This window comes from Colius striatus, chromosome 26 (assembly GCF_028858725.1).
Source record: "Colius striatus isolate bColStr4 chromosome 26, bColStr4.1.hap1, whole genome shotgun sequence".
Lineage (NCBI taxonomy): Eukaryota > Metazoa > Chordata > Aves > Coliiformes > Coliidae > Colius > Colius striatus.
Genome location: NC_084784.1, coordinates 1,260,400 through 1,286,090, shown reverse-complemented (window position 1 = coordinate 1,286,090; position 25,691 = coordinate 1,260,400). Strand labels below are relative to the sequence as shown.

Sequence of the window (25,691 nt, the reverse complement as noted above, 5' to 3'; positions counted from 1 at the left end):
AATCAAGCTCTCTGTTGCGTAAAGACACATTATTTCCCAGTGCAGTGGTCCGAGGTCTGAGAAATCTGTTATTGTGGGTCTGTGCTTTCCTGCTGCTGTGGTTTTGAGTAAACCCCAGCGGGGCATCAGCACCTCAGGCCCTGACTTGTCAGAAATTCTGAGCTCTCATTCTCATGCCCAAACAAGAGTCGTTTAAAGCAGAACTGATACAGGAGGGAGAAAGAGGTGATGGAGGGATGCTGGAGCATTGCTGGAAGTCGTGGACCATCAGCTGTCAAAACCAGCTGGAGAGTGGGAAGGACATGGAAGGTATGGTTAGTATTTTCAGGTCTTTTCTTTCTGTGAAAAGTGTCTGCGTTTCATCCTGATTCAGACTGACAACAGGTGATGAAATATCAGAACATGATCTGGGAGGGGAGTTACTGTTGTCTGTGACAACACAAAAGCTGAGTCGGCAATTTCTCAGAGCTTCACCTTCACAGATATTTGGGCTGTTTCCTGACTCATGGAATGACCTTGTCTCTACATGGTCTGAAGCCTGTTCCCAGGCTGCCCTCCTCATATCTTGTGTCTTCCCTCTCTGATACTCTCTTACTCACAGGGAAATTCAGCGCTTGGGATCTGGGCTTACAGCTCTGTTCCCAGACAACTCCCTTTACTCTTATTCCTCATAAGCACTGAGGAAAAGTCAAACTGCGTTTCTTTGGTGAAACACACATGGTTTCTTGAGTCACCCTGTGTATACTGTGTGGTAGCACTGTACTGACAGCCATTTATCCTAGAGCAGGCAAGATGCTCAGAAGTCTCTCCCGTGTCTTGTCTGGATGCCCAGGGATGGACATGCTTCTCTCAGACTCCAGAGCCCTTGGGATTCACCAAGGTAAGTCTCTCTCACACAAGGGTGTGGGATGCCAATGCCCAAGCAGAACAGCTACTCAGCAGAGGTAGCAGCCCACCTGCAGAGCATCACTGGGAGGTTGTAGCTTTCCCCAGCCATTAAAGACGTGCAGGCACTGTAGAGCAGGAGTTCACAGATACATCCTTCAAAAGCACTCTTGTCCTTGCCATTTCACACAGGGAGGCTGAGCAGTCAAGTGAGTTTGACCAGCAGGTCCCGGGAGGGTAATTTGCAGATGCCTGTCATCCCTTTTGCCTTTCAGCCATGCTTTTTTTCCCCTTTTTAATGTGTATATTTTCCTCTCTTCTGTTGTTTCTATTACACACCTTGGAATGAAGCTAAAATAACCGTTCTGGGAGTGTTTCAGCCACTGTGAGTTACAACAAGCAACGGTGTTTAAGAGAGGGGAGCTTCTGTCAGTAAGCTGCCCACTGTGTGTCCTAATGAACACTGTAAAAACGTTATGGGTAGCAATTAGCAATCAGTTCCCTCCACACATTGCAAATTCAAGCCCCTGAGTGCAAGCACCATTCATTTCACTATGACTAAGGTTTTCATCTGGGCTCTGTTAAAATTAATGAGGGCTGTCCTCTCCCACTGAAACAGAAGCCCCAGGTCATTGCTCTGTCTGACCTGCCTAGCAGGACTGGAGGCAGAAGGTTATGTATATGGTGACCAGAGCCTTGCTCTGGAGCAAGGACAGCTTGGTCATGTAGCCAGAGATGCCAGCCTCTGCCAGGATGGGGTTTTGTGTCTTGCTTAAAAAGGGATGCCCTGGGAGAACAAGTATTCTGGCTCTAGCCTTTCCTGTGCTGGATGAAGGGTTTCATGCCCTCTGTGTCCTGACCTGGGTGTTGACACAATGGATGACATCTGCCTGATGTGCCTGTTGGCCATGTACATGATGTCCTCTTTGTTTAGAGAATGTCTTTGGGCAGCAATGAGGAAGACCATAACTGAGGCTTGTCTGGACCTGCTGTTCAGAGTGAGGATATTGCTCCATCCCAGGAGGCTGCTGTGAGTATTCCTCAGGGAGAGATGGTGGAGCAGGAGTGGGGAGCTGCAGTGGACCCATAACCAACCCATAATGTGCAGAGGTCAGAGCATCCTACAAAAACATGGGAAACTGCTGGTCTTGAAGGAAAACCCAAATACAATCATTCAGGCACAGGCAAATCATCTCTGTTTGCCCATGAGTATTTTCCTAGGAGTGCTTCTTTTCCTATTGATGCCTGTTTGTTCAACTGATCTTTCAGCAGTGAGATTTGCCCTTCTGTAGCTTTCAGCCAGATGATGCTCTGCTTTTATTTCTCAGCTAATTTCTCTGGCTTAGTCAGAACCACATCTCAAATTGCTGCACCTCCTCTGGTTCTTTTCCATTTTCTCAGAACAAATTCTGGTCTCCCATCTATTCTAGGAATGTGAGGAAAGGTTGAATCTGTGAAGACTTTCACTTTCTGACAGATATCCCATTCTCACATATTTTTGGTGGCTGTTAGATCATCAATTTCAATGTAGTGTATGGACCAGATCCTCCACCTGCTTATGGTCAAAGGAAGGGGAACATCAGCATCAAGACCCAAGATGAACACCTAAAAGTGTGGGCTGTGCTCTGGACAGAAAGGGAGTGCTTTCAGCTCACTCAGGCAGAATCACAGAATGGTAGGGGTTAGAAGGGACCTTTGGAGATCATCTAGTCCAGCCCCCTGCTAAAGCAGGTTCCCCTCGATCAAGGGGCACAGGAATGTGTCCAGGCAAGTTTGGAAACTTCCTGAGAAGGAGCCTCCACACCCTCCCTGGGCAGCCTGGGCCAGGGCTCCCTCACTCTTACAGCAAAATAGTTTTTCTTTATGTTTAAGTGGAGCTGTTTGTGTTCCAGCTTTTGTCCATCACCCCTTGTCCTGGCACTGGCCACCCCAGGACAAAGCCTGGCCCCATCCATCCTCCTTTAGGGACTCAGAAGCATTGAGAAGGGCCCCTGAGCTCAGTCTCCTCCAGACTAAACAGCCCTAGGGCTGCAGCCTTCCCTCAGAAGGAAGATGCTCCAGTGCCCTGATCATCTTGGTGTCCCTGCACTGGCCTCTGCAGCAGTTCCCTGTCCCTCTGGAGCTGGAGAGATACTTAAAAGTGTTGCTGAGTTGCCCCTGAGCTCAGGCTTCTGTTCCCCAGGCTGAACAGCCCCAGGGCTGCAGCCTTTCCTCCTCACACACATGTTCCATCCCTCAGCATCTTGCTGGCCCTGCCCTGGCCTCTCTGCAGCACTTCCCTGTCTCTCTGCAGCTGGGGAGCCCAGCACTGGCCCCAGGACTCCAGCTGAGGCCTCCCCAGCTCTGGCAGAGCAGAGGGGCAGCACAAGCTCCCTGGCCCTGCTGCCCACACTCTCCTCATGCCCCCCAGGCTGCCCTTGGCTTCTTGGCCACAGATGTTTTCACCTACGCTTGAGCAAGACAGCAGGCAGTGAAAGGGGTTTGAGAGGGACTGGTACACTTGAAGAAGTCAGGTGGCTGCTCTGACTCCCCTGGTAATTCGTTCCCTATCTTTAGAAGTTTCTGCAGGTACATCACACGCTTGGCACTGCCCTTTGTACCCCCTGGGATCCAGGCTGATGGATGTTGTGTTGGCTGGAAGCTGCACAGTAATGAATCTTAGCCTTTTTCCCCTGTGCCTGACTCTTGCCTTGGCGTGCCCTGTGTTTAGCTTCCAGGTGTTTTACTCTCACAGTGGGGAGAAGACTGGAATCAACAGCAAACCTGCCTTTGGTGCTGCACTGTGCCTGTGTGTTTTGGCTGCTAATGGGGAGAGTCAGGAAATACGAATGAGGAGCAAAAACCTGAGCCTTTAGCTGGGCAGGGCCCTAAGAAAAGTGCTTGTTATCTGCATTTGCATTTTCTGCTCCATGCCTTTAATTAAAAAGATCCACAAAATAGAATAAATTACATATGCATTTTTATTAGACAAACACCAGAAAGTGAAGAGAGACAAACAGTCATGGGACACATTTTATATACAAAATCCGGCCAAAAAAAAAATGCTGAGCTGTAACAGGCAAGTTGCAAATTTAAAGCAGTTGGACTCGTGTTCAGTGGCAGAGCCCTACACGACGTGTGCTGCACAACAGAGCTGAGAGAGAGTTCCTAAAGTGAGGCTCCTGTGTGACAAGACATAGGGTTTTAGGTGGCCCTCGTTCTGTTGACCCCCGAGAAGCCGTTAGTAAGGGACCAGCCTTCAGGGGTTTTTCTGGCGAGTGAAGGCATCTGAAAGAAAACTTTTAGCTTCTGTAACTTCTTCTGGTGGAGGAGGTCGAGACAAACTTCATGCTGGAGCTGCTGCCGGCTCCGAGGGTGGTGCTGCCAACCCCGGGACCGCTTCCACAGCTGAAGCTGTTCCCCATGTTGCAGATTCCCCCTCCCATGCTGAGGTTGCTTCCTGCTCCATAGCCTGTTCCCACAGTTGTTCTGGTCACAGCTGCAAGAAGGAGAAGGAAAAGCTTTTTAGTTTCTGTGAGAACTGACTTCTTGGTGCACAGGCACACTAATGCTTAGTTAAGATAATTGCATGTATTTTTCAGACTTACAGATGTTCACTGGGACACCGTCTCCAGCCAGCCTGTTAGGGGACAGAACACAACAAGGTAAGGGGATAATAAGTCTGTTAAGAGTGGGGGTGGAAAACAGGACACATTTCCTAGAGGCTCTTAGGGAGAAAAACAAAAACTTGCATAATTCGGGGCTGCATCCCACAACGTCACTTTCATTAGCCAGGAGAATCTTTCCCCTCCCTGCCCCTAATCCCCTGTTTAGCATTTCAGAAATGCTGAGCATCTCCAGGGCTTGCATTGCTTTGCTCCTCCAACATCAAGACTAGAAGGGTTGTGTTTCTCACCCACCTGCACTCCTCTCCCTCCAGCAGCTTCCTGTAGGTCGCAATCTCGATGTCCAGGGCCAGCTTGACGTTCATCAGCTCCTGGTACTCGCGGAGCTGCCGGGCCAGGTCTGCCTTGGCCTGCTGCAGAGCATCTTCCAGCTCAGCCAGTTTGGCTTTGGCATCTTTGAGGGCCAGCTCCCCACGTTCCTCAGCATCAGCGATGGCAGCTTTCAGACTTGCACACTACAAAAGAGAAACATTCAGTTAAATTCCCCCCAGCAAGACCTGGACTTGTTCTTTATCTACCCTGAGATCACAAGGTCTTGTTCCAGCAGCTTAATGGTTTTTAGTGACAGTTCTCCTTTTTTTTGAGAGGAAAAGGATCAAACTGAGGGGAATGTGATGTTTTCCTTCCTCTCCTTTGCAAGCAGTGGGGTAAATTGGTTTAAAATGTGGACTTCTGCTGCTTTTTACCTGTTTCTTCACGCTGTCGATCTCAGACCGCAGCCGCTGGACGTGGCGGTTGAGCTCGGAGATCTCCTGCTTGGTGTTACGGAGGTCGTCCCCGTGCCTGCCTGCTGTAGCCTGCAGCTCTTCATACTGTCACAGAGAGAGGAACAACCACTCCAGGTAAAAATCCATCATTTTTGGAGCAACCCAGGTGTGTGAAAGCATGGGGCCCGCCTCAAGCCCAGACTAGCAGCTGTGCAAGATGCAATATTTGAGAATGTTTTCCTGGGAGAGTCAGTCTGTATCTGTTCAAGACAAGATATGAAGATTACAGCATGAAAACCCCCCAGTTTCTTCACCTTGGTTTGGTACCAGGACTCTGCTTCTGCCCGGCTTCTGTTGGCGATGTCCTCGTACTGCGCTTTGACCTCTGAGATGATGCTGTCCAGGTCCAGGTTTCGGTTGTTGTCCATGGTGAGGACGACAGAGGTGTCAGAGATCTGTGTTTGCATCTGAGACAGCTCCTGCAAAGAGCACAGGGGATTAGGTGAGCTAATTCACTTGAGAGGTGCCTTTTCATCCTTTCAGATGAGTGTGCAGACCTGGGAGAGGCTACAGATCGTTATCTGAACAACTAAGACGGTTGGTATAACTGAAGAGGTAAAGGATTTAGCATCTCCCCGGGGAAGAAATTACAGGCTTTCAGAGAAAAGGAGGAAGGGAAGCTCTTAACCGAGGGCTGAAGTCTCTTGGGGGGTGATTGTACTCACTGCTTCGTAGAGGGCTCTCAGGAAATTAATTTCTTCGACCAGCGCATCTACCTTGGCTTGTAGTTCCACCTTGTTCATATAGGAAGCATCTACATCCTGGAGGACAAGAGATTTAGGTAACGTGGTTTAAAACCTTTTTTAACAACTCAGGAGCACTCATAGCTCTGCAGGAACAGTCCAAAGAAAGAATGGTGTTCAGTAGTTTGCCCTCACCTTCTTGAGTGTCACAAACTCATTCTCTGCGACTGTGCGCCTGTTGATTTCATCTTCGTACCTGATGGAGTGAAGCAGAAGGAGCATCTGTTTAGGCAAGTAACAGATAGAAGTGATTTGGGCTTGCTGGAATGAACTTCCTTAAGAGCATTTTGCATACAGTGTTCTTTTCTCCTGCAGAGTATCTGAGTGAGGCACCATGAGCACGTTCCTGGGCTAAACTAGTTAAAACAAGTACATCAAAAAATTGTTAATCTATTCTTTTCCCCCTGTTTCTGGCCATTAGTCACACTGCTGCCTGCCTTAAGCAAACTGAGCATGCTGTCCTGAAACTCTCAGACCTACCATGTAATCTCTTGTTTTCCTCTTTCAGGAGGTGATTTAGTTACTACGTCTCTGATCGTGTTCTAAACTGTCCCCTACGTGTTTCTGTATCAGATCTGTTACTCCGTTACCGTTTATCTTCACAAAATGTCACAGCCTTTACTGTCGGGATTTCCCGTGTCCCAAACTCTCCTGGATCCCATCCCCAGCTGCCTGGAGGATGTTGAGTGGGGAAAGGCTGCACCTACCCAGGGAAGCAGACCGCTAGCTTACTTACTTCTTCTTGAAATCCTCAACCAGGTACTGTGTGTTGACGAGCTCTCCCTCCAGCCTTCCCTTGTCGCTCAGCAAACTGTTCAGCTGCACCCTGAGGTTGTTGATGTAAGTCTCAAAAAGCGGCTCCACGTTGTTCTTAACTGTTTTCATCCCCTGCTCCTGAAGCAGGCTCCACTTGGTTTCCAGCACTTTGTTTTGTTGCTCAAGGAATCGGACCTGCAAGCAGAGAGATCCTGGAGATGTTTTGAAAGAGCAGAGGTTATGGAGAGCTTTTCTTTTCAAGTGTGGGATCTTGGTCCAGCTGGTTTTCATAGCCAAATTCTCATCTAGTAGAAGAAGGAATTTGCTATTTGACTGCAGGGACCCTGCTCAGTGTTGCACACCAACTCTGCAATGACTGTTGATTTTCTTGCTCCGTGCCTCCCCATCACAGCTTTCATAAACCAGGATATGTGGGTCATATTTTTGGGTGAAGAGTGCACACAAAGTCAGATGAAGAGCAAACCAGGGTTTGCACTCTTAATAAGAAAACAAAGGTAAAGTGCCACTTCTCGTTCCCTTCAGTGTAGCTCCCCCACCCCACAAAAGCTCTGGAGTAGTGTAGCATTTTCCTTGAAATCAACGAGGAGCTGCTCAACCAGAGCAGAAATCAAGCAGATGCTCCCATGCATCTAATACAGTTAACAAGGAAATGAAGGAGACAGACAGTGTCAAATCAGATTTTGCTATTTTGAACTAACAGTCCAAACATGCTGGTACTGTTGCAGGGACGGCTGAAATGCCTTTGAGGAAATTCAAGGAATGAGAAGGTTCCTTGTCCCTGGTTCCAATTCATGTCATTCTTTTCTTGGCCATTTTAGATGGGTTGCTTGCATCTCACTTGACCATCTAAAAACCTGTTATCAAGGCTCCTATAAGACTCAGTGGAGAGAGACCCACATCTTTTCTAGGTTGTCTTCTAGAGCTGTCTTGCTGCACTGCCTATGAGATGTCAAGTAGCAAATGAGGAGAACCTCAACACTGGATGATTAATTCATAGCAACCACTATGTAACAGGTACAGTTCTGGACTGAGCATCTTCCAGTCTCATCCCTTCATGCCTCTTCCTTCTTGATCAGCTTAAGTGCTCATAAAGCAGCTAAGAAAGGAGTCCCTATCAAAAAAGAGGACAAGATATTTAGGGAAGCTCATGTCTCACCTTGTCAATGAAGGAGGCAAATTTGTTGTTGAGGGTTTTGATCTGTTCCTTCTCTTCCTTTCGGATCCTTTGGATGTTGGGGTCAATCTCCAGGTTGAGAGGTTTCAGAAGGCTCTGGTTGATGGATACTTCGTGGATGCCCCCAGCTGGGAATCCAGGACCACCCATGCCACCACCAAATGCACCATATCCATAGCCAAGGTTTGGCATACCAAAGCCACCACCGTACACGCTACCACCACCGAAACCTGCAGATCCATAGAAGCTACCACCCCTTCCAGCCACAGAGATCCTCTTGCATCCACCAACATTGTAGAGGCTTTTGCTTCCAAAGCCACCACCAACCCTAGCAAACCCACTGCCGGCATTGCGGCCTCCGACCCGGGTGACGGAGCAGGAGCTGAAGCTGGTGCGGCAGGTGTTGGGGACGACGGCCGAAGCAGCGCTGAAGCCACTTCTTCCCCTCTGAATCCTCACAGTGGACTGGCGAGACATCGCTGGCTTTTGGATTGGGATGGATGCTACAGCAAGAATAAAGGAGCAAAGGTGCTGGCCTGGAGCAAGGAGTAGGAGGGAAAGGAGAGAGATGAACCTGTGCTCTCCGCGGGCTCAGGAGAGCCCTTTTATGCATGTATGAGACTGGGATGGGTTTGATGAGGTGGATCATCTTTCTGATTAATTAGGCTTGGCATGTCCAACAGCATTCTGGAGGGTGAACTCACTCCTCACACACGCCCTGCTGAAATAATATAGCCAAGTTCTGAGCAACAGTGGTATTGTTTGGGAATAACTGTCGCCTTCTGCCGTCTTTGTAGACAGACAGACTCTTCGCCATATCAAAGCCTTTGAAAGTTGCCATGAGTCAACGTTGGGCACAGGGAGGAAAACACCGTTCAGAGTGCCTGTCACTCAGCACCTCTCTCATCGGAGAACTTGATCCCTCGGGATTGCTTTTGCCCCTTTTCTGTTTCCCAAGCAGGGCTTCGAAAAGTTCCATTCCTGGGTGTTTTAGGAAAAGTTTGACAGCAAACCCTGCAGTGAATTGTTCTGTCCTGGGGTTTTTGTGATACGTGCTGCATGCTCCCCTTTATGCCACCTCAGTATATCTGCAGAAGGAGTTTTGCATCCATCCCTATAAAGGCTGAGCTCCCTGAGCTGAGCTCTTTGGTAAAATCCTGCTTCTGCAGCCTTATTCTTCTGTCACTGAGAAAACAAAAAGATAGCACAGGAATGCCAGTGAAATGCTTTGACAAGATCTTTTGTCCACGTGAGGATTTTGACAGCTGCCACTGAGCTGTATCCCAAATAGCTGTGCTGGTACTTTGGCTTTGAAGGTTGGGATTTATGGTGTTTTAGCAGGATGGAAACAAACAAACAAAACAAAACACATACTGAAAAAAAAAAAAGCAGAGCAGGAATGATTGTGGGAATGGGAACTGCTTTGAATCCACTGGCTTTATGGAAATGGAGTGCTCCGGGACTGTTCCCAACTCTCAGTTTATAAACACGATGTAGTTTCCCAAAGATTTAATCACCGTGCTCAGCACTGCACATCTGAAAATGTGATCCTGCCTGCTGGAATCCACCAGGAAAGGTGCTGTACACGATTTCCTCTGCCCAGATCCACAGCAATCTGCGAGACATCCTGAGTCTTTCCGTTCTCAGCTGCAGGTGCCAATGCATCCCTTCGCATTTAGTGATGAGTTGGGCAGAAAAATCGGTAAAATAAGTTATTTTGTTTGAGGGACAACAAGTGTTTCTGACCCTTTTTTGGGAAAACATGATTCACACATAATTTATTTACACAAGAGGGGGAATTGCAAACCCATCTCCCCCTGAAGAGCTTCTTCTTCTGCCGTCTCGAGCCCAAGCCGCTGCTGGCAGTGGTACAGGGATAACGTAATAGTGAGAGTCGTCATGATGGAGGGATGTTGTGCTTCAGTCTGCCCCTCTCCTGCCAGGGAGCTGAGCAAAGGAGACTCCCAGAAACTCTTCATGTCCCTGTTGTTTCCCCAGCTGCTTTATTTCAGATGGGTTGCATTTGCAACTGGGTGTCTGAATGAAGGGGAGAATAAATAGCAATTGTTTATTTCAGTGTCTATAACAAGATGGAGCTTTTATCATATGAAAAGGCTTAATCCTGCAATTTTTGGCCAGTGGGGCTTTCTCATTGGGTCTGCACATTTGCACCCAGGGGAACTGGAAGTGAACAGACTGCAACCAACAGATCTGCACTCAAAAGGCTGTGGAGTATTGATTAGCCTTAGGGTTTTGCCCACCAGTTGACAGATGTCATGACTTGAATGCATGAGATTGACTTCCCATGTGCACAGGGGGCTTGTTTCATATAGGTGCAAATCCCAGACAGCAGGATATTCAAAGGCAGATGCAAGTTGCAGCCTTGTTGAATGCCAGTGGCTCCTTTGGGAATTGCCCTCTCAGGTGCATGTAACTTTGGCGATCTGAAAGCTTTTCTATGTTCTTGTGCAGTCAGTGGAGATCTCTGCCAAACGGCAGGTTCTCCCATCCTAAGGTGGATGGGGAGGCCCTTGGAGATGGCTTTCCACCCCCAACAACAAGCTGTGGGTAGAGCAGATGGCTGAGTCAGGGTGTGCAGAGTTAACCAGGCTGAAATCCACCCTCGGTTACTAACAGCGTGATGCGTCAGTACTTTCCTTTTTCCCCTCAGGCTCCTTTTACATATGAAACTTGTCTTTTTTGGCTAAAGAATATGCCAACTGCGTTGGAGTCCATTGTTAATAATGGTAATAATACAGCTCCTCTAACCAAGTAAAAAGAAATTAATTTCTTTCCATTTCACATTTGCACTAGGGTGGAGGTGATGTGGTTGTCACTCATCTGGAAGGAATTCGAGAGGTAATTACAACAGGCAGAACTGTGAGCACAAGGAGCTGTAGCTACAGGTTTGGGGTATGGGGTGATGGCAAGGGGGGGGCCCCCACCCTGCTCTGTTGATGAAACACAGGGTTTCCAGGTAGCTCCTGGGGGAGTGTCTCCTGTGCACCCTGCAGCTCCAGGCATGTAATGGATCTGCTGCTCTGGTGCAGATGGTTTGCTCTGATATGGACTTTTCCCCCTCCACTGGAGGACAGTGCTCAAGCTGCACTATAGTTTGTCCTAATCAAACAAAACAAGCTGTCTTTGAGCACGTCCTGCCAGGTGAGAGCCCCCCTGGTGAGGCTGTCTGTGAGGTTGAGCTGTCTCCGAAGCCTTTTTCTTCCTTCTCCCTCCTTGTTTCTCCCTGACAGACAGAGCAGAGAGCACAGGCTGCAGCGGGTGCAGGTCCCAGCCCGAGAAGCAGGAGATCCCTTTAACACCATGCTGTAAACCTGGGAGGAAAGTCGTGGCTCAGGCTGGTTTTGGCACCATGCTGATATCAAGGTAATAACTCCCTTTTGAGATTAGGAAAGTGAGTTCTGACTCTGTCAGTGCAAAGGCAACCCCAGCCCTTCTAGTGATATATCTGAACCGTTTTTGTGTGTGCCCAGCCAGAGAGCAGAGGATGCCTCCAGCAGCTTTTCACCACCCCCTCTCCATCTCGCTGCACCACTGCTCCTCTCCAGCATCCACCTTGGAAGCCTCTGGCTGCTGATGCCCTTTCTCAGACAAGGCTGAAATTTTGAGCAGAGCCTCTGTGTGTTTTGTTTGTAAAAGTACAAGTATTTGTAAAACAAGAGTGTGGCTTGCTAGCTCGGGTTGGTTCACCTGTGCTACCTAATCTCAGTTTAATTATCAGTAAAGTCAAGGCTGTAATTTAGGTTAATTGCTTAAATTAAAGCCTTTGGGTTAAACTTGGGCTGCTAACCTAAATTCAAACCCTACTCATTTTGACCGTAATTTACTATTTCATCCCAAGTTAATGAAGCCCTGCTGCTCACTCTGAGCTTTTTCCACAGAGGAGCAGGGAACTCACAGCATCTCTGTGCTGCAAGGATGGGCACCTCCGAGAGACCTCCCGAGCAGGAGGTGAGTGTCCCTGAATCTCGTTTCCTGAAGGGATGAATTAGGATGAACTCCTCAGCAGCTTTCCCATAGGTGTTGCCCCGTGATGGGTGTTGCAGTCCTTTGAGCCTGTTCCCAGCAGTATCTGGAGGCCAGTCAGCTATAACTACTGGATGACTTTGAAGTGTAGGTGTGACCTGCTTTCTCCAGATAATTGTTTTCTGGGCTAGAATGGAGACACTGGTGCAGCCCAGGGTTTTTTATTCACTTTCATTATTGCTGTTGTTGCCAGATGCTTTATACAGAGCAAGAGGTGGATTATTGGCCAGCCTTAGGGTCTTGCCCACCAATTGACAGATGCCATGACTCTAATACAGGAGACCTGAGGTGTGAGTATTGGCTGATACCTTCTTTATCCTATACTGCATGTGACACTGATGCTTAGGGTGGTGGTACCCAAAGAAACCTAAATGGCCCAAATTGTCTTGTAACACTTTCTGAGCCTGTCTTTAATGTCTCAGTACTGGGGCTGTGATGTCCACTGAGCCCCAGGTGGAAAGCAAGGTGTTTCAACAGTGAAAGTCGTTGTAGCAGTGTTGCAGCACCTTGTCCTTTCTCGTGGCCTCAGGGTACCTCTTTTCTCCTGATAAAGAAAAACAGTGTTGCTGGAAAGTCCCATTATTTCCCATCAGCTCTGTGCCTGCACAGGATGCATCCCTCAGCTCCATCCAGCACCAAGCACTGCCCCTGCTTTGGGTTTCTGCTCAAAGAGCTGTAGCACTTGTGTGAAGTTAATTTCTGCCTATTAAACAAACTGAATCCACACAATTCTCAGAGCTGGTAAGATAAACAAGGGTTATTTCATGTATAGAATTGTTTTGGTTGGACAATACCTTTAAGACCGAGTCCAGCCACTTACCTGACACTGCCCAGCCCAGCACTGACCCACAGCCCTCAGCGCCTCACCCCACGGCTTTGGGGTCCCTCCAGGGCTGGGCACTGCCCCAGCTCCCTGGGCAGCCTGGCACAGGGCTCACACCCCTCTCAGGGAAACAGTTCTGCCTCAGCTCCAGCCTCAACCTCCCCTGGGGCAACTCCAGCCCCTTTCCTCTTGGCCTGTCCCTCAGGAGCAGAGACCAACCCCAGCTCCCTGCAGCCTCCTGTCAGGGAGTGTCAGAGAGGGCTCCTGTCTCCCCTCAGCCTCTTCTCCAGCCTCAACACCCCCATTCCCTCAGCCCCTCCCCAGCCCCTTGTGCTCCAGCCCCTTCCCCAGCTCTGTGCCCGGCTCTGGCCACGCTGCAGCCCCTCAGTGTCCCTGTGGCAGTGAGTGAGGGGCCCAGCACTGACACAGCCCTGGAGCTGCAGCCTCCCCAGGGCCCAGCACAGGGACATGGTCACTTCTGATTTGTGTGTCCTATGAACCAATGTTCTGGCTTGTTGTTTATTTACCATCTGTGCTCTCTGGCACTGACCATGCACACAGAGGTCTCGCTGCTGTCTGGTGACTCTGGACATTGTGTGTGGCCACACTCCCATCCCCAGCTGCTCTGTGCAGTGGGATATTGCTGCCCTGTTTGTTTAAGTGGCAATGCTCAGGCTGAACGTGCCTCACAGATGGTAACTGGCAATATTGTTCCACTGCTGGTTTTGCTGTGTCCTGAGCTACCTCCCCTGCAGTCATTTTGTGTCTTATTTCATTCATAGGCTGTGTAAACTGTTTCCAAATTAAACCAGAAATTGTTTTGTTTGAGGAAAATTCTGATTTTGAGTCAAAGAAAAGAAAGCTGCAAAGTTCCATTTGGGAATGTTAAGGGGAGATGTTTCAGCATTCCAGAGACAGGACCATTCCCTCGGGAAACATTACATGTTGAGCTTAACAACCTATTTCACCTAGTGTTCAAGTTTCCAGCTGAAATGACTTGTCAAGTTGGATGATGTGATTTTCCCAGGTCTCTGCAAATCAGAAGAAGGTAACTAGAAGATGACTTTTTGCATCTGCTGTCTGCCTTCTGAGAGAAGAGATGCTGGAGTGATCTCTGCAAACACTTCCCATGGAAACAGAAAAAAAGACTCACAGCCACTCAGGGCTGGTTTGACCTTAATGGCATCCTCAGCCTCAGCCTGCAGGAGAAAGATGTGACAGCAGCCTGTGGCACCAGACTGATGGGGGGCTGCAGGGATGCCAGGGATGGGTAAGGACTTGTCAGTGCAGCTCTCAACCAAGTTTCATGGGGAGTTCCATGTTGAGGGTGGCTTTGTTTTGGGTTTTTTTTGCAGAAGTGTGCATGACACATTGATGCAGCTGATGGCACAGTGCACACTGTGCACACTGCTGTAAAAAATCACAACAAACTCATGTTTGGCATTCTGAATCATCAGGAAAAAACCAAAAAAGGAGAGAAACACACCAGAGTGCAGTTTAGCAGCAGTAGCCCAGCTGGGATACTTTGCCTGTTAGATGCCTCTGCTCTGCAAGCCTTTTTCTGTTTCCTTAAAACAGTTTAAGAAACATGGTCAGATGCTTGAAAAGTGATGCAAACTGTTCAATGAATGGAGCCAAACCCATTGACCCTACACAAAACCTCCTCTGGTGCCAAAGGACTGTCCAACTTTCCAAAGCCATTGTGTGCTCAACCCTTCCCATGGCTGCGAGCCCCTGCCCAGCCCTGCCATGGGACTGGCAGGCCTTCCAGCCCTCACAGAGCAGCACTGGGCCTGTCTCTTGCTCTGGGCCCCCACCTACTGGAAGCTCCATCCTGACTGCAGTGCTCGTGCAGCACACGGTGCGAGGTCCCGCTGGCTCTGGAGCTCGGAGGCGTTTCCTTGGGGCGAGCGCTCCGGCACGCCACGCAGAGGGTGCTTTTGCCTTGCAGACATGGCTGGTGCCCCCCTCTCCTCTCCCTCCCTTGGGTCCCACTTGGGTGCATCCCCAGCTGGAGTTTGCAGAGGATGAAGGATGGGTTGGTGGACACCAAGCAGTCTCCTTTTGGGACTCCCAGTGGGCTGCAGGTCCTTCCTCACCTGTCCTGCTCCTGCCCTGATGCTTTTTCCTCACCTTTGGTTCATGCTCCAGCTCCTGCCTTTGGGGTTCCTACCTCTCCCCTTGCTTCCCAGTTGCTGCTGCCAGGATTTGTGCCCAGCCCTATGGCCTCACAGGGAGCAGGAGCCAGGGGATGCCCCCAGAGCCACAGGAGGGAGCCCAGGACCAATGCAGGAGCTGGACCAAAGCCCATGGAGGGGCTGGATGGGCACTGGGAGGCCAGGTACTGCAGGCACCTTGGAAGACCTCAACTTCATTCAAAATGAAGCTGAGGCCCAAAACCAGCCCTTCCAGTGGAGCAGCCAGGATACGTAGTGAGACATTTACATGTGCATACCCCGATGTGCAAACACCACGTGTGCAGATGCTGGGCCCTTTGCCTTGTGCCCACTCTTTGCTAGTGCTGCCCACCCCTCAGTTGCTCTTTCTGGTTAAGGTGATGTTTGGTTGCTCCATTCCTCTCCCTCTCTGGTGCCGTTCTCGCTGCAGTGGTGCTGATGCCAGAGCCAAGCTCCTCTGCTGTGAGATTTGCTACTGTTTGTAGTAACTAATGGCCAGGCTGAGCCATACCCTGTGTGTCCCAGATAAACCTTTGGGAATCTCCTGTTCCCACTCCCCTGTGCTTTCCCACCCCTGCAGTGACAGGCAGAAGGGGCAGCTTTGCAGTTCACCACCACAGTGGAATCCACTTGGCTCAGCTCTGGGGCAGCTTTTCCTCCCCATGCCTCAGTTCTCCACCCATCCCACCCTTCTTCCACCCTCCCCTGCCTTTGAGGATGAGTCCCCAATGCAGCTGGAGCACAGCACACATCAACCCTGAGATCAGCAGGGAAAAAAAAGCCAAAAAGCAGCAGATTTTAAAAATGACAAATGCTCTTTATTGGATCATACAGTATGATAGGCCTGGAAGGGAAGAGGCTGTAGCTGTGAGGACAAGGAGTTAGAAATCAGTGTGGCAATTCATGTACACAGAAAGCAATAAACATTCCCACAGGTGCCTGAGAAAACAGAAGGGCTTGGAAAAAAAACCCCTTTAGTTGCAGACAAAACATTTGGAGATTGTAACACGTGTTGTGGGCAGAGGTTTTTAGAGCATCTTGGAGCTATTTTCATTACTGAGGACCCTGGACTGTGGTTTCAGAAGGCTGCCACCCTTGTTGTAGGGTGAATGAAGCAAATGTGCATGGCCAAATGCAGCTGTCCCTGTTCAACAAAGCTCTTCCACTTTGCTGTAAACACATGAGAACATGGGAGGAACAAGGACTGAGCTGGAAGAGGGCCACCGCCAGGGTCCACGACGGCTCTCCAAAGCCCTGTCAGTGACATGTTGCAACCTGTGCTTTAGCCAAAGATGCTGCAGATTCTGGCAGTGGGGTCCTGGTTTTTCCCCCCGCTGCCCCAAAGGTGCAGAGTGAAGGATGGAGGAAGGAGAGGTTCTAGCGCAGCTATTTACACCGTTGATTCAGAAGACAGCACTTGCTTTCAGTAGGCAGGCGACACGCCGCCCTCCACGCAGAGAGCTCTGTGCCCACCATCCTTATCTGATGGTCTTTTTGCTAGTGGTGGTCTTGGAAACGATCCTCACGCTGCCTCCCGTGCTGGAGCTGACACCTCGGCTGCTGCCGGAGCTGAAGGAGCTGCCTCCGCCGTAGCCGAACCCTGCGCTCCCGCCTCCGAAGCCGCCGCCGCTGCTCATGCTGTAGCTGCCGCCGCTGCCGCCTCCCAGCCCGAGGCTTCCCCCCATGCCCAGGCCGCTGCCACCACCACCGTAGCTCATCCCGCTGGAGCTGCTGACCACGGCTGCAGGGACACACAGCACAGACCCCAGGGTGAGGGAAGCTGTGCCGTCACCCCTGTGGCACGGGGCGATGAGCAGGGGTGGGAAGTGGGGACGGTACTTACAGACACTGACGGCTCCGACTCCCTCTCCGGCGAGCCTGTTGGGAAACGGGATAGTGAGCAACAATTCCAAGGTACAGAGAAGATACAACATCAGGGATGGCCAATGATGGGACAAGGGGCAACGGGGACAAGCTGCAACATCAGAGGTTCCAGAGAGACACAAGGCAGAATTTGTTCCCTGCTGAGGTGAGGGAGCACTGGCAGGGGCTGCCCAGATGGGCTGTGGAGGCTCCTGCTCTGGAGACATCCCAAACCCACCTTGGCCTCATTCCTGTGCCCCCTGACCATGAGGAACCTGCTTGAGCTCTGGATGTTCCTTCCCACCCCCATCACTGTGTGTTTCTCTGGTTGCACTGGCACAGGAGGAGAAACTCCTGGCAGGGGCTGCCCAGATGGGCTGTGGAGGCTCCTGCTCTGGAGACATCCCAACCCCAGCTGGATGAGTCCCTGTGTGCCCTGCTCTAGGTGCTGCTGCTCTGGCAGGGGTTTGCACTGGATGAGCTTCCCAGGTCCCCTCCAGCCCTTGAGACTCTGGGATCCTGTGATCATTCACTGGGACTGTCTAATTAGACTTCAGCGGGGACTGTGCTCTGGTGGGATGTGTCTGTGTCACAGGTGAAAGTTGACAATGTTCATTTTTATAAGTGTATCTGGTGCCAAGAGGTAGAGAAACTAATCTTTTCCTACAAAACTCAACATTTAAAATGCTCCTCTCTCTGCTTTGAAGAGCAGCACACAAAAGGTCCATGTGCTTGACCTCACCTGCTCTCTTCTCCCTCCAGCAGCTTCCTGTAGGTCGCAATCTCGATGTCCAGGGCCAGCTTGACATTCATCAGCTCCTGGTACTCCCTAAGCTGCCGGGCCAGGTCTGCCTTGGCCTTCTGCAGGGCATCTTCCAGCTCAGCCAGCTTCCCCTTGGCATCCTTGAGGGCCATCTCGCCACGCTCCTCTGCCTCAGCGATGGCTGCTTGGAGGTTGGCACACTGAAAGCGAGGGAAACAGTTGTTTTAACTTGGGCTACCCCAAACTGCTCTCCTGAGTATTGCTGTGGTATTGCAAATACTGGCTGATGGCTTCAAGGAGGAAATACTGGCACTGACAGCTCCTGAAGGGCCATTAGGAAGATGTCATTAGGGTGGGTGACTGGGGACCCACAACCATAATCCTGTCCCCCAAGAAAAGGAGAGACATCTACGTCGCTCTGCTTTGTGACACACCTTTGCTAGGGTAGCTGGGTCACTCACAAATTGCTTCCCCAGCAAGGAAACTGCTATAACAGTGCATCCTTGCACTAAGGGACCTTCTCTGGTGGGCAAAGACAGATGTGGCCGTGCCCATTGTAATGCAGAGGGAAAAGCTTGGCCCTCCAGCCCTGCTCTGGTGCCAGGAGTTGGTTTTCTGCTATGCCTGGCCACCATCACCTTCCAACTGGCCTCCACCACGCAGCAGCTGCTCTGCAGGAGCATCCCCCTCCTCCTACCTGTTTCTTCACGCTCTCGATCTCATTCCGCAGCCTCTGCACCACCCGGTTGATCTCTGAGATTTCCATCTTGGTGTTCCGCAGGTCGTCGCCGTGGCGCCCCGCAGAGACCTGGAGCTCCTCGTACTGGTGTGCAGGGGGGAGGAGAGCACTGGTTAGTCACTACAGGGTGAGGGGAAGGGTGAGGAGACTTCAGGGCACAAAATGTGGATCTAGATGCAGTTTAAGGGGCATGAGAACGTTCCCTTGAGAAACCTGCCCGTGGAATAACAGCATTTGCTCTTAGGTATCAATATATTAGTCTGTATTATCAATGTTTAGTCTAGAGAAGAGGAGGCTGAGGGGGGAATCTCATTAGTATTTATAAGTAGATAAATGGTGGGTGTCAGGAGGTTAGGACACTCCTTTTTTCTGTTGTATCTAGCAACAGGACGAGGTAATGGAACACAAAAAGTTCCATTTAAACATAGGAAAAAACTCTTTCTGTGTTTCAGTGAGGGAGCCCTGGCCCAGGCTGCCCAGGGAGGCTGTGGAGGCTCCTTCCTTGGAGCTCTTCAAAACCCACCTGGACACGTTACTGCATGACCTGATCTAGGTGGGAGCTGCTTCTGCAGGGGGCTTGGACTGAATGATCTCTAAAGTTCCCTTCCAGTCCCCACCATTCTGTGATTCTATGATTCCATGAATATATGCCAAGCATGCAGACAGTGCATTGCATAGAGCACCTGTGGGTTGTCACCTGCTATTAAGAACCTAGAGGGGAAAGAGAAGTGCTCTGTGTTTAAGGCCAGATGTACCAGTGACTCCTTGTGAGCCCAGGGTCAGGGCATTCATGCCCCTTGTCCCTTGGTTTTGCCAGAAGGAATTTAAGGCTGATCAAGTGTAGTGGCCAAGTGCACAGCAAGGATCTGTACCCCAGAGTCTATAGCAACATGCACAGAACGATCAGTTCATCTCTGGTGTAATACTGTGGTCCTTCCTCTGTTAGCCCTTCCTTGCATCAGCTAGTGTGGTGCCCCATGATCACAGCCTGTGGTTCGGGTCACCCACCTTGTTCTGGTACCAAGCCTCAGCCTCTGCCCGGCTCCGGTTGGCGATGTCCTCGTACTGCGCTTTGACCTCTGCGATGATGCTGTTCAGGTCCAAGTTACGGTTGTTGTCCATGGACAGGACCACAGAGGTGTCAGATACTTGCTGCTGCATCTGGGACAATTCCTGCAGGAAATGTAAAAACCCAAAGTTAGTGGCCTGGTATCTGGGGTGGAAGCCGTGCAGGGAAGAGGTGTCTCAGCAGCCCTCTCCACTGAGCCCTCTCCTTGCGTTTCCTGCTGCTCTACTCTTTCTGTCTTATGCCTGCATTAAAATATCAAACAGGCAGTGACCACCTTCTGTTTTACAGCTGTACAGCACTGAGCCTGGTGGCCAGGGTGTGGAGAGCTGTAGGACAGGGAGCTGTGGACGATGCTGTTGCAGGGAGGGCTGCCTGCTTACCGCTTCGTAGAGAGCTCTCAGGAAGTTTATTTCATCTGCCAGCCCATCTGCTTTGGCCTGCAGCTCAACCTTGTTCATATAAGCACCATCCACGTCCTAAAGAAAAGAAAACAAAAGACTTCTGATGAAACAAAGGGGCATCAGGACACCAGTGGGACCATCGCTTTGCTTCCAGGTCTGTTTTTATTTATGCTTGTTTTTACATTGCTATGCCCACGGTGTTTGAGGTAATATTGGACATTTACTGTGAGCCAGAACTGGGTTCTTGGGCAGAAGACAAAGCTCTGATTCATGGGGATGTGACTACAGATAGAATTCAGCTGAACCACAACAGTCCAGATGGTTTGCAACTGCAACTGGAGCAGCTATCTTCAGAAAACAGGGCAGGTCCATTGGCAAGAAGGTTATTGCCCATTTGTGGCTTCAGGAGAGCCCAGCCCAAACTCACTCCTAGACATGCCAATGTCGTAACCTGATAAAACTGAGGCTGAAGGACCTCAGCTCCCACCAGCTTTGCTTGAGCCTTGTGCGTGCCAAGGCGATTCCATTGTCCATCCCATAACTCCCAGTCTGACCCATAACTCCCAGTTCACTCACCTTCTTGAGGACCACAAACTCATTCTCTGCACCAGTGCGCCGGTTGATCTCATCTTCATATCTGTTTGGATAAAAGAGCAAGAGGGTTTTGGTGGAAGAGAAAAACCAGCATGTGAAGCAGAGATGGGACCACTCCAATCCCAGTGTTAGTTGTGGCTCACAGTTATGTTCCTTACTCCCACCTGTTTATGGTCCAGAGCAGATGCAGAGCTAATGATTAGTGACTCTGAAGCTGCAGCACTCTCTGGTGTGAGCAGTCCCAGCTAAAATTAATAGATTTTAAACCCTCAAAGTCAAGCTCATGCATAAACATTTGCAGGATCAGAGCCCGTTTCGGTAGGAAGCAGGAGCAGGTATTCTTGGTGACCTTTGCCCAAAGCAAAGTTATGCAAAAGGCTTTCAACAAAGCTGCATTGCGATGCCTACGATGTATAATAATGTAACAGTTTGATATTTGATATTATAATAATGCTAATGGCTCTGAATAACCCGCTGCAGCGTTTAATTAAAGCAAAAGTCTGTGATTCCGTAGCCATGGTTGTGCAAGAGCAGATCATTATGCCTCAGACTGTTTCTGTGGAACTTTTTATGGCTCTGAGCAACATCCTCTCATCAGATAATCAGGGCAGGGCTTCGCTAGAAAGTAGACAAAACATGTAGGCTCTTGAGGCAAAGACCTGGATTTTAAAGGCAGGTTCATTCCAGTCCTCTAACTAATATTGGCAGAGTTATCCCTGCAGATGGATCTCTGAGCAGGCATGGGGAGAAGTGGAAATCAGCCAGCGGACTCGGAACCAACTCTAGACTTGAAATAAAATGAGTTCTCCTTCCCAGACAAGTATCACTTATCATTCTTGGCCTCGTCAGCATTTCTAAAAGCCTGTAATGCCTATCACAACCTGAAATGCACCCAAATACAACATCCCAGCAGCTGTATCAGCCCTGTGCCATCCCAGCTCTAAATGCCATTTCCCCATTCCCCCTGCCCTCCCCCCGAAAAAGTCTGTCTCTTCACATGCTTAACGATCTAACACAAAAATATTTCAGGTCTCAAGGGTGTTTTCCTCAAATTTGCACTTGGTCAGGTTTGGTTGAATAAGGAAGAGATTCTTCTCTCCCACTGAATGTCAACTGCCTCGCCCCAAAAAAAACCACCTAAAGGTCCCTTATAGTCAGCAGAGGCAAACTGGCATGTCCTTAAAATGATTCATCCCACCTCCACTGCACACCTTCTCTGGAGACATCCCAAACCCAGCTGGACGAGTTCCTGTGTGACCTGCCCTAGGTGGTCCTGCTCTGGAAGGGGGGTTGCGCTGGATGAGCTTTCCAGGTCCCTTCCAACCCTTAAGATTCTGTGAATCTGTGATGGGATTAACTCCCCCCTCTGCCAGGAAAACAGGTTTGTTTTACAATGGTCAGAGAAAAGAGCTGAGCACCTTTAATGTGATGGGAGCCGAGCGAGGCCGAGCACATGCAGGTCTCCTGGAGCCCTCCACACAGGCTGGGGTTTCCTTTGCAAACAGGGAACTGAGGGATTTTGGAGCTGTCAGTTTATAGCTACGTTCCATTCCCTTTTTACAGGTCCATTATATGAGCTACATGGTTTTCTGTCTCCAGGTGTATTATTTGGGGAGACTCGAGGGATCAGCCCGTGATCAATGTTACATGCAGCAGCTTCCCCTGGGCACATAAATTCTGTGCTAAACACTGATCCTGCACACAAGATCCTGACAGAACTAGAGCTAATTCTGAGACCAAGTTTTGCTTTTATATGTTCGTTTTGCAACTGGAAGGTGAACTGAGTTGCAAACTGGAAGGTGAACCCAGTGCAAACACAAAGCGTGCTCCAAGGAGCATGAACCACCTGCTCTGATTTTCCCATCTGTTAATGCTTTATGCTACAGAGATGATTTCTTACTTGTTCTTAAAGTCTTCCACCATGTCCTGCATGTTCCTCAGTTCAGAGTCCAACCGCCCCCTCTCTCCCACCAGACTGTCTAGCTGCCGTCTGAGGTTGTTGATGTAGGCTTCAAAAAGGGGTTCAAGGGACTTCCTGGTGACTGTGTGACCTTGCTCTTGGAGGAGGCTCCACTTGGTCTCCAGAACTTTGTTCTGCTGCTCCAAAAAGCGCACCTGGGGAGAAACAAAAACAGGCACATGCTGAAGTCCATGCAAACAACACTTGAAAACAGGCCCATTGCCAGGAAAAGAAGGGATCATTCCACTCAGAAAAAAAAAAAAAACAAGTCAGGAGATGCTGGGACAGTTGGGGGGAGTTTATTAGGATTGTCCTGACTTAGGATTGTCCTGACTTAGGATTGTCCTGACTTAGAATGGTGGATTCTTGAAAGTATCAAAAACAACAAAGATTTTTAACGAGCTTTTTCAAGGGTTATTAAGCAGGCCAAACACCTGTATTTGCAACTTCGGGTGTTTCTGCCCTGGCTGGATGCTCAGCCCACCTTACTGGTTTAAACTGGTGTTTCCCTCTTGATTTATGTAGAGCTTTGCCATTTTACAACCAGGAGAAGATCCATCCTGCCCCTGCGATGTTTTTGCAGGGAGGAGGGGGATTTACTTTTTCAATAAATCAAGGTGCTGAAAAACTTAATCCTTGCAAAGAGGGACCATAAGACCATAGTTTCCAGACAAACCCACGCTGGGATTACTTCAGGCAAGCCCCTAAATCCAAAGGAAATGTCTTCCTGTTGTTTTTTCCCGAGGCAACTGATTATCTGCATGGCTTGATGTTTAAGACCAAACTCTCACCTTGTCGATGAAGGAGGCAAATTTGTTGTTGAGGGTCTTGATCTGCTCCCGCTCCTGTGTTCGCACCTTCTGGATTTCCGGGTCAATATCCAGCTTGAGGGGTGCCAGAAGGCTCTGGTTGACAGTCACTTCGTGGATGCCACCAGGTGGGCAAACTGGGAACCCAGGGCCACCTCGACCACCAAATCCAGGACCTCCCAGCCCAAATCCACTGCCCAGCCCATAGCCGCCACCACCACCAGCTCCTCCTAAGCCAAAACCAGCGCCTGCTCCACCACCATAGCCAAGACCAAAGCCAGCTCCTCCACCAAAGCCGTATCCAGCACCGGCTCCGCTCCGTAGACCTCCACCGACTGAGCTGTAGGAAATTCTTTTGTTTCCACCTAGGCTATAGAGACTTCTGCTGCCGAAGCCACCACCAGCTCCAAAGCCGCCTCCACCTCCGGCTCTTCCTCCTCCAACTCTGGAGACAGACACGGAGCTAAAACTGCTTCTAGTACCACTGCCACCTCCTACAATAGCAGAGCCTGAGCTAAAGCCCCTCATGCCCCCTCCAGTAGATGATCTGAAAGAGATCCGGCTCATGTTGGTTGGTTCAATTGGAAATGCAAAGAGCAGGAGAGGGGGGGAAAAAAAAGTCTGCTGAATAAAAGCTGCGCAGCAGGAAAAGAGCAGAGGGCAAAGGAGACAGAAACCCCTGTGATGGGAGAGCTTGGGAGCCTCCTCTTTTATCTGCTTGGAAAACTTGGCACGGGAATTCAGAACTTGACGTGCCTTGCAGCAACTTGCCTTGTCAAACACACCTAGGCTATGGCAAGGCGCTGAAAAATGCATTGTTTGCAGGCAAGAAAGTAACGGAGTGAGGGAGCTTCCCCCCTCCCCACCCCACCCCCCAACCAAAGCCTCTGAGTCATGAAATTAGAATTGAATGGGACGACTTGCTGAGGTCTGTGCTCAGGGACAGGATGCAACACGATTCTACCAAGACCCTTGGAGACCGTTTTCCTTGGGCGAGCCAAAGGCTCACTCACTGGAGTAAGATTCCTGGCACTGAAGCTTTCACAGGGTGATGTTTAGAGTTTAATCCGTTGCACAGCAAACAGGGCAACACAAACAGGGGCTTTCCCAAGGGCTGCCAGCTCTGGGGCTGGACATGCACGTCCTGGTGCCAGCTGGGGAAAGCTGGGGCTGAGGGTGGTTTTGCTTTTAGCAGTGCAGCTCTTTTTGATTTCTTTTGGAAAAGGGATCTAAACGATCACGGGCTGGCAGAGATGAGCTGTGTGGAGTTGATATTGTGGCAGTATTTTCTGGGATCTCACAAAAAAGAAAAATTGTCTTTCCTCATTGCAGAGGAAACTGAGAAATTAGTTATCGTGGCTTTCAAAGACAGCGAGTGAACGCCTCTCCCAAAATAGCTTCAAATTACAGTAACTAATACTACAGGACTTGTAAAATAGTTATTCAAAAGATGTTTGAAGTGATTGCTCCTCTTTTGAATCTCCCTGTCAGGCTCAAGGTTCCAAAGCTCCCTGTGAAGTGGTATTTTTATCACTTTTTTTCCACCCCCCAGTATTTAATCAACAGTTTCCACGTCACTGCTGGCTCTCCAAGGTGAAGGGGAATTCACCCACTTTTCTTCCAGCTCCCTCCCACCCCCTTCTTCACTGCTGAGATCATTCTGTCAGAAAATGTTTCTAAAATAACCTTTGCCTTTTGATCCTGGGTGAACATTTGCCCAGGAGCTTCAATCCCCACAGCGAGGCTGGGTTGTGATTTGGGATGGTGTGAAGGCAGGAGCGCTGGAAACATCTTTTCTTGTGTTGATGAAGAGCCCAGCTTAGGTTACAAGAGAAGATAACCCTTCCCTCCCACCCAAAATACTTCTGCAAACTGGATTCTGCCCAACTGCATCCCCCAGCTGCATCCCCAGCGAAGGGCTGCCCACCTTGGTCATGTTATGTATCAGATAAAATAATAGTGCAGGGCACAGAGATGAGCAGCTAAAGCAAAAAGCTTCTGGGAATCAGCTACGTGAGCAGTGAGTGCAGGGAGTTTGATCCAAAACGAGCAGCTTAAGGGTACAGGCTGCATCTCAGAGCTTGTTTCTGTTGATGTGTTTCCAACCGCCGTTTTCTCTGTCTGGGAACTTGAAAGAACCTGAGCAGAAGGGTGGGTGGTTTTTTTTTGGTTTGTTGGGTTTGGGGAGGGTGGTTGGGGGGGAGTGAGGGAGGGTGTTTCTCATTGCAATCAGAAGCAAGCAGCGCTCACAACCATCATCTCCTCCGAGCGCTCCTGTGGCTGCCCATTGCCAATAGCGTGAGTCACCAGCAGCCGCAGCGCCCGCGGGCCAGTGATCGGGAAGCCGATGGTTGGAGGTTGGGATGGTTGGACGGGCTGTTGCAAGACACTCTCCCACAGGAAAGGGAGGCGGCTGGGCGGTAGCAAGGGGGTGCTCG

At 49.9% G+C, this 25,691-nt stretch overlaps 2 protein-coding genes and 1 long non-coding RNA gene across 3 annotated transcripts; 1 reads left to right on the top strand and 2 right to left on the bottom strand.

The window, feature by feature from the left end:
* Window positions 1-605: 605 nt before the first annotated feature.
* On the top strand, window positions 606-14,364 carry LOC133627980 (uncharacterized). Its single transcript, XR_009820467.1, has 7 exons — window positions 606-880; window positions 4,467-4,529; window positions 10,826-10,870; window positions 11,263-11,395; window positions 11,911-11,980; window positions 12,249-12,345; window positions 13,906-14,364. It is a non-coding gene; the product is annotated as an uncharacterized LOC133627980 (long non-coding RNA).
* On the bottom strand, window positions 4,167-8,488 carry LOC104561197 (keratin, type II cytoskeletal 75). The gene is made up of 9 exons (XM_062015601.1): window positions 7,994-8,488; window positions 6,797-7,011; window positions 6,196-6,256; window positions 5,983-6,078; window positions 5,572-5,736; window positions 5,237-5,362; window positions 4,785-5,005; window positions 4,473-4,504; window positions 4,167-4,363 (listed from the first exon to the last, which is right to left on the bottom strand). Exons 1-9 carry the CDS (start codon window positions 8,486-8,488, stop codon window positions 4,167-4,169), a joined length of 1,608 nt encoding a protein of 535 aa, XP_061871585.1.
* Window positions 14,365-16,533: 2,169 nt separating the features above from the next.
* On the bottom strand, window positions 16,534-23,820 carry LOC104562881 (keratin, type II cytoskeletal 6A). Its single transcript, XM_062015597.1, has 9 exons — window positions 23,236-23,820; window positions 22,385-22,599; window positions 20,467-20,527; window positions 19,870-19,965; window positions 19,429-19,593; window positions 18,379-18,504; window positions 17,661-17,881; window positions 16,899-16,933; window positions 16,534-16,796 (listed from the first exon to the last, which is right to left on the bottom strand). Exons 1-9 carry the CDS (start codon window positions 23,818-23,820, stop codon window positions 16,534-16,536), a joined length of 1,767 nt encoding a protein of 588 aa, XP_061871581.1.
* Window positions 23,821-25,691: the final 1,871 nt, after the last annotated feature.

What these genes read in the sequence shown, in the direction of transcription:
- LOC104562881 (XM_062015597.1), bottom strand. Translation starts at nt 23,820, where the DNA reads ATGAGCCGGATCTCTTTCAGATCATCTACTGGAGGGGGCATGAGGGGC. An exon ending in AGTTTGTGGTCCTCAAGAAG is followed by an intron (nt 19,966 to 20,466) that starts GTGAGTGAACTG and finishes TCTTTTCTTTAG; the next exon opens with GACGTGGATGGTGCTTATAT. An exon ending in CTGGAGGGAGAAGAGAGCAG is followed by an intron (nt 16,934 to 17,660) that starts GTGAGGTCAAGC and finishes GTTTCCCAACAG; the next exon opens with GCTCGCCGGAGAGGGAGTCG.
- LOC104561197 (XM_062015601.1), bottom strand. Translation starts at nt 8,488, where the DNA reads ATGTCTCGCCAGTCCACTGTGAGGATTCAGAGGGGAAGAAGTGGCTTC. An exon ending in TGAGAGCCCTCTACGAAGCA is followed by an intron (nt 5,737 to 5,982) that starts GTGAGTACAATC and finishes TGCTCTTTGCAG; the next exon opens with GAGCTGTCTCAGATGCAAAC. An exon ending in TCGACAGCGTGAAGAAACAG is followed by an intron (nt 5,006 to 5,236) that starts GTAAAAAGCAGC and finishes TCTCTTTTGTAG; the next exon opens with TGTGCAAGTCTGAAAGCTGC.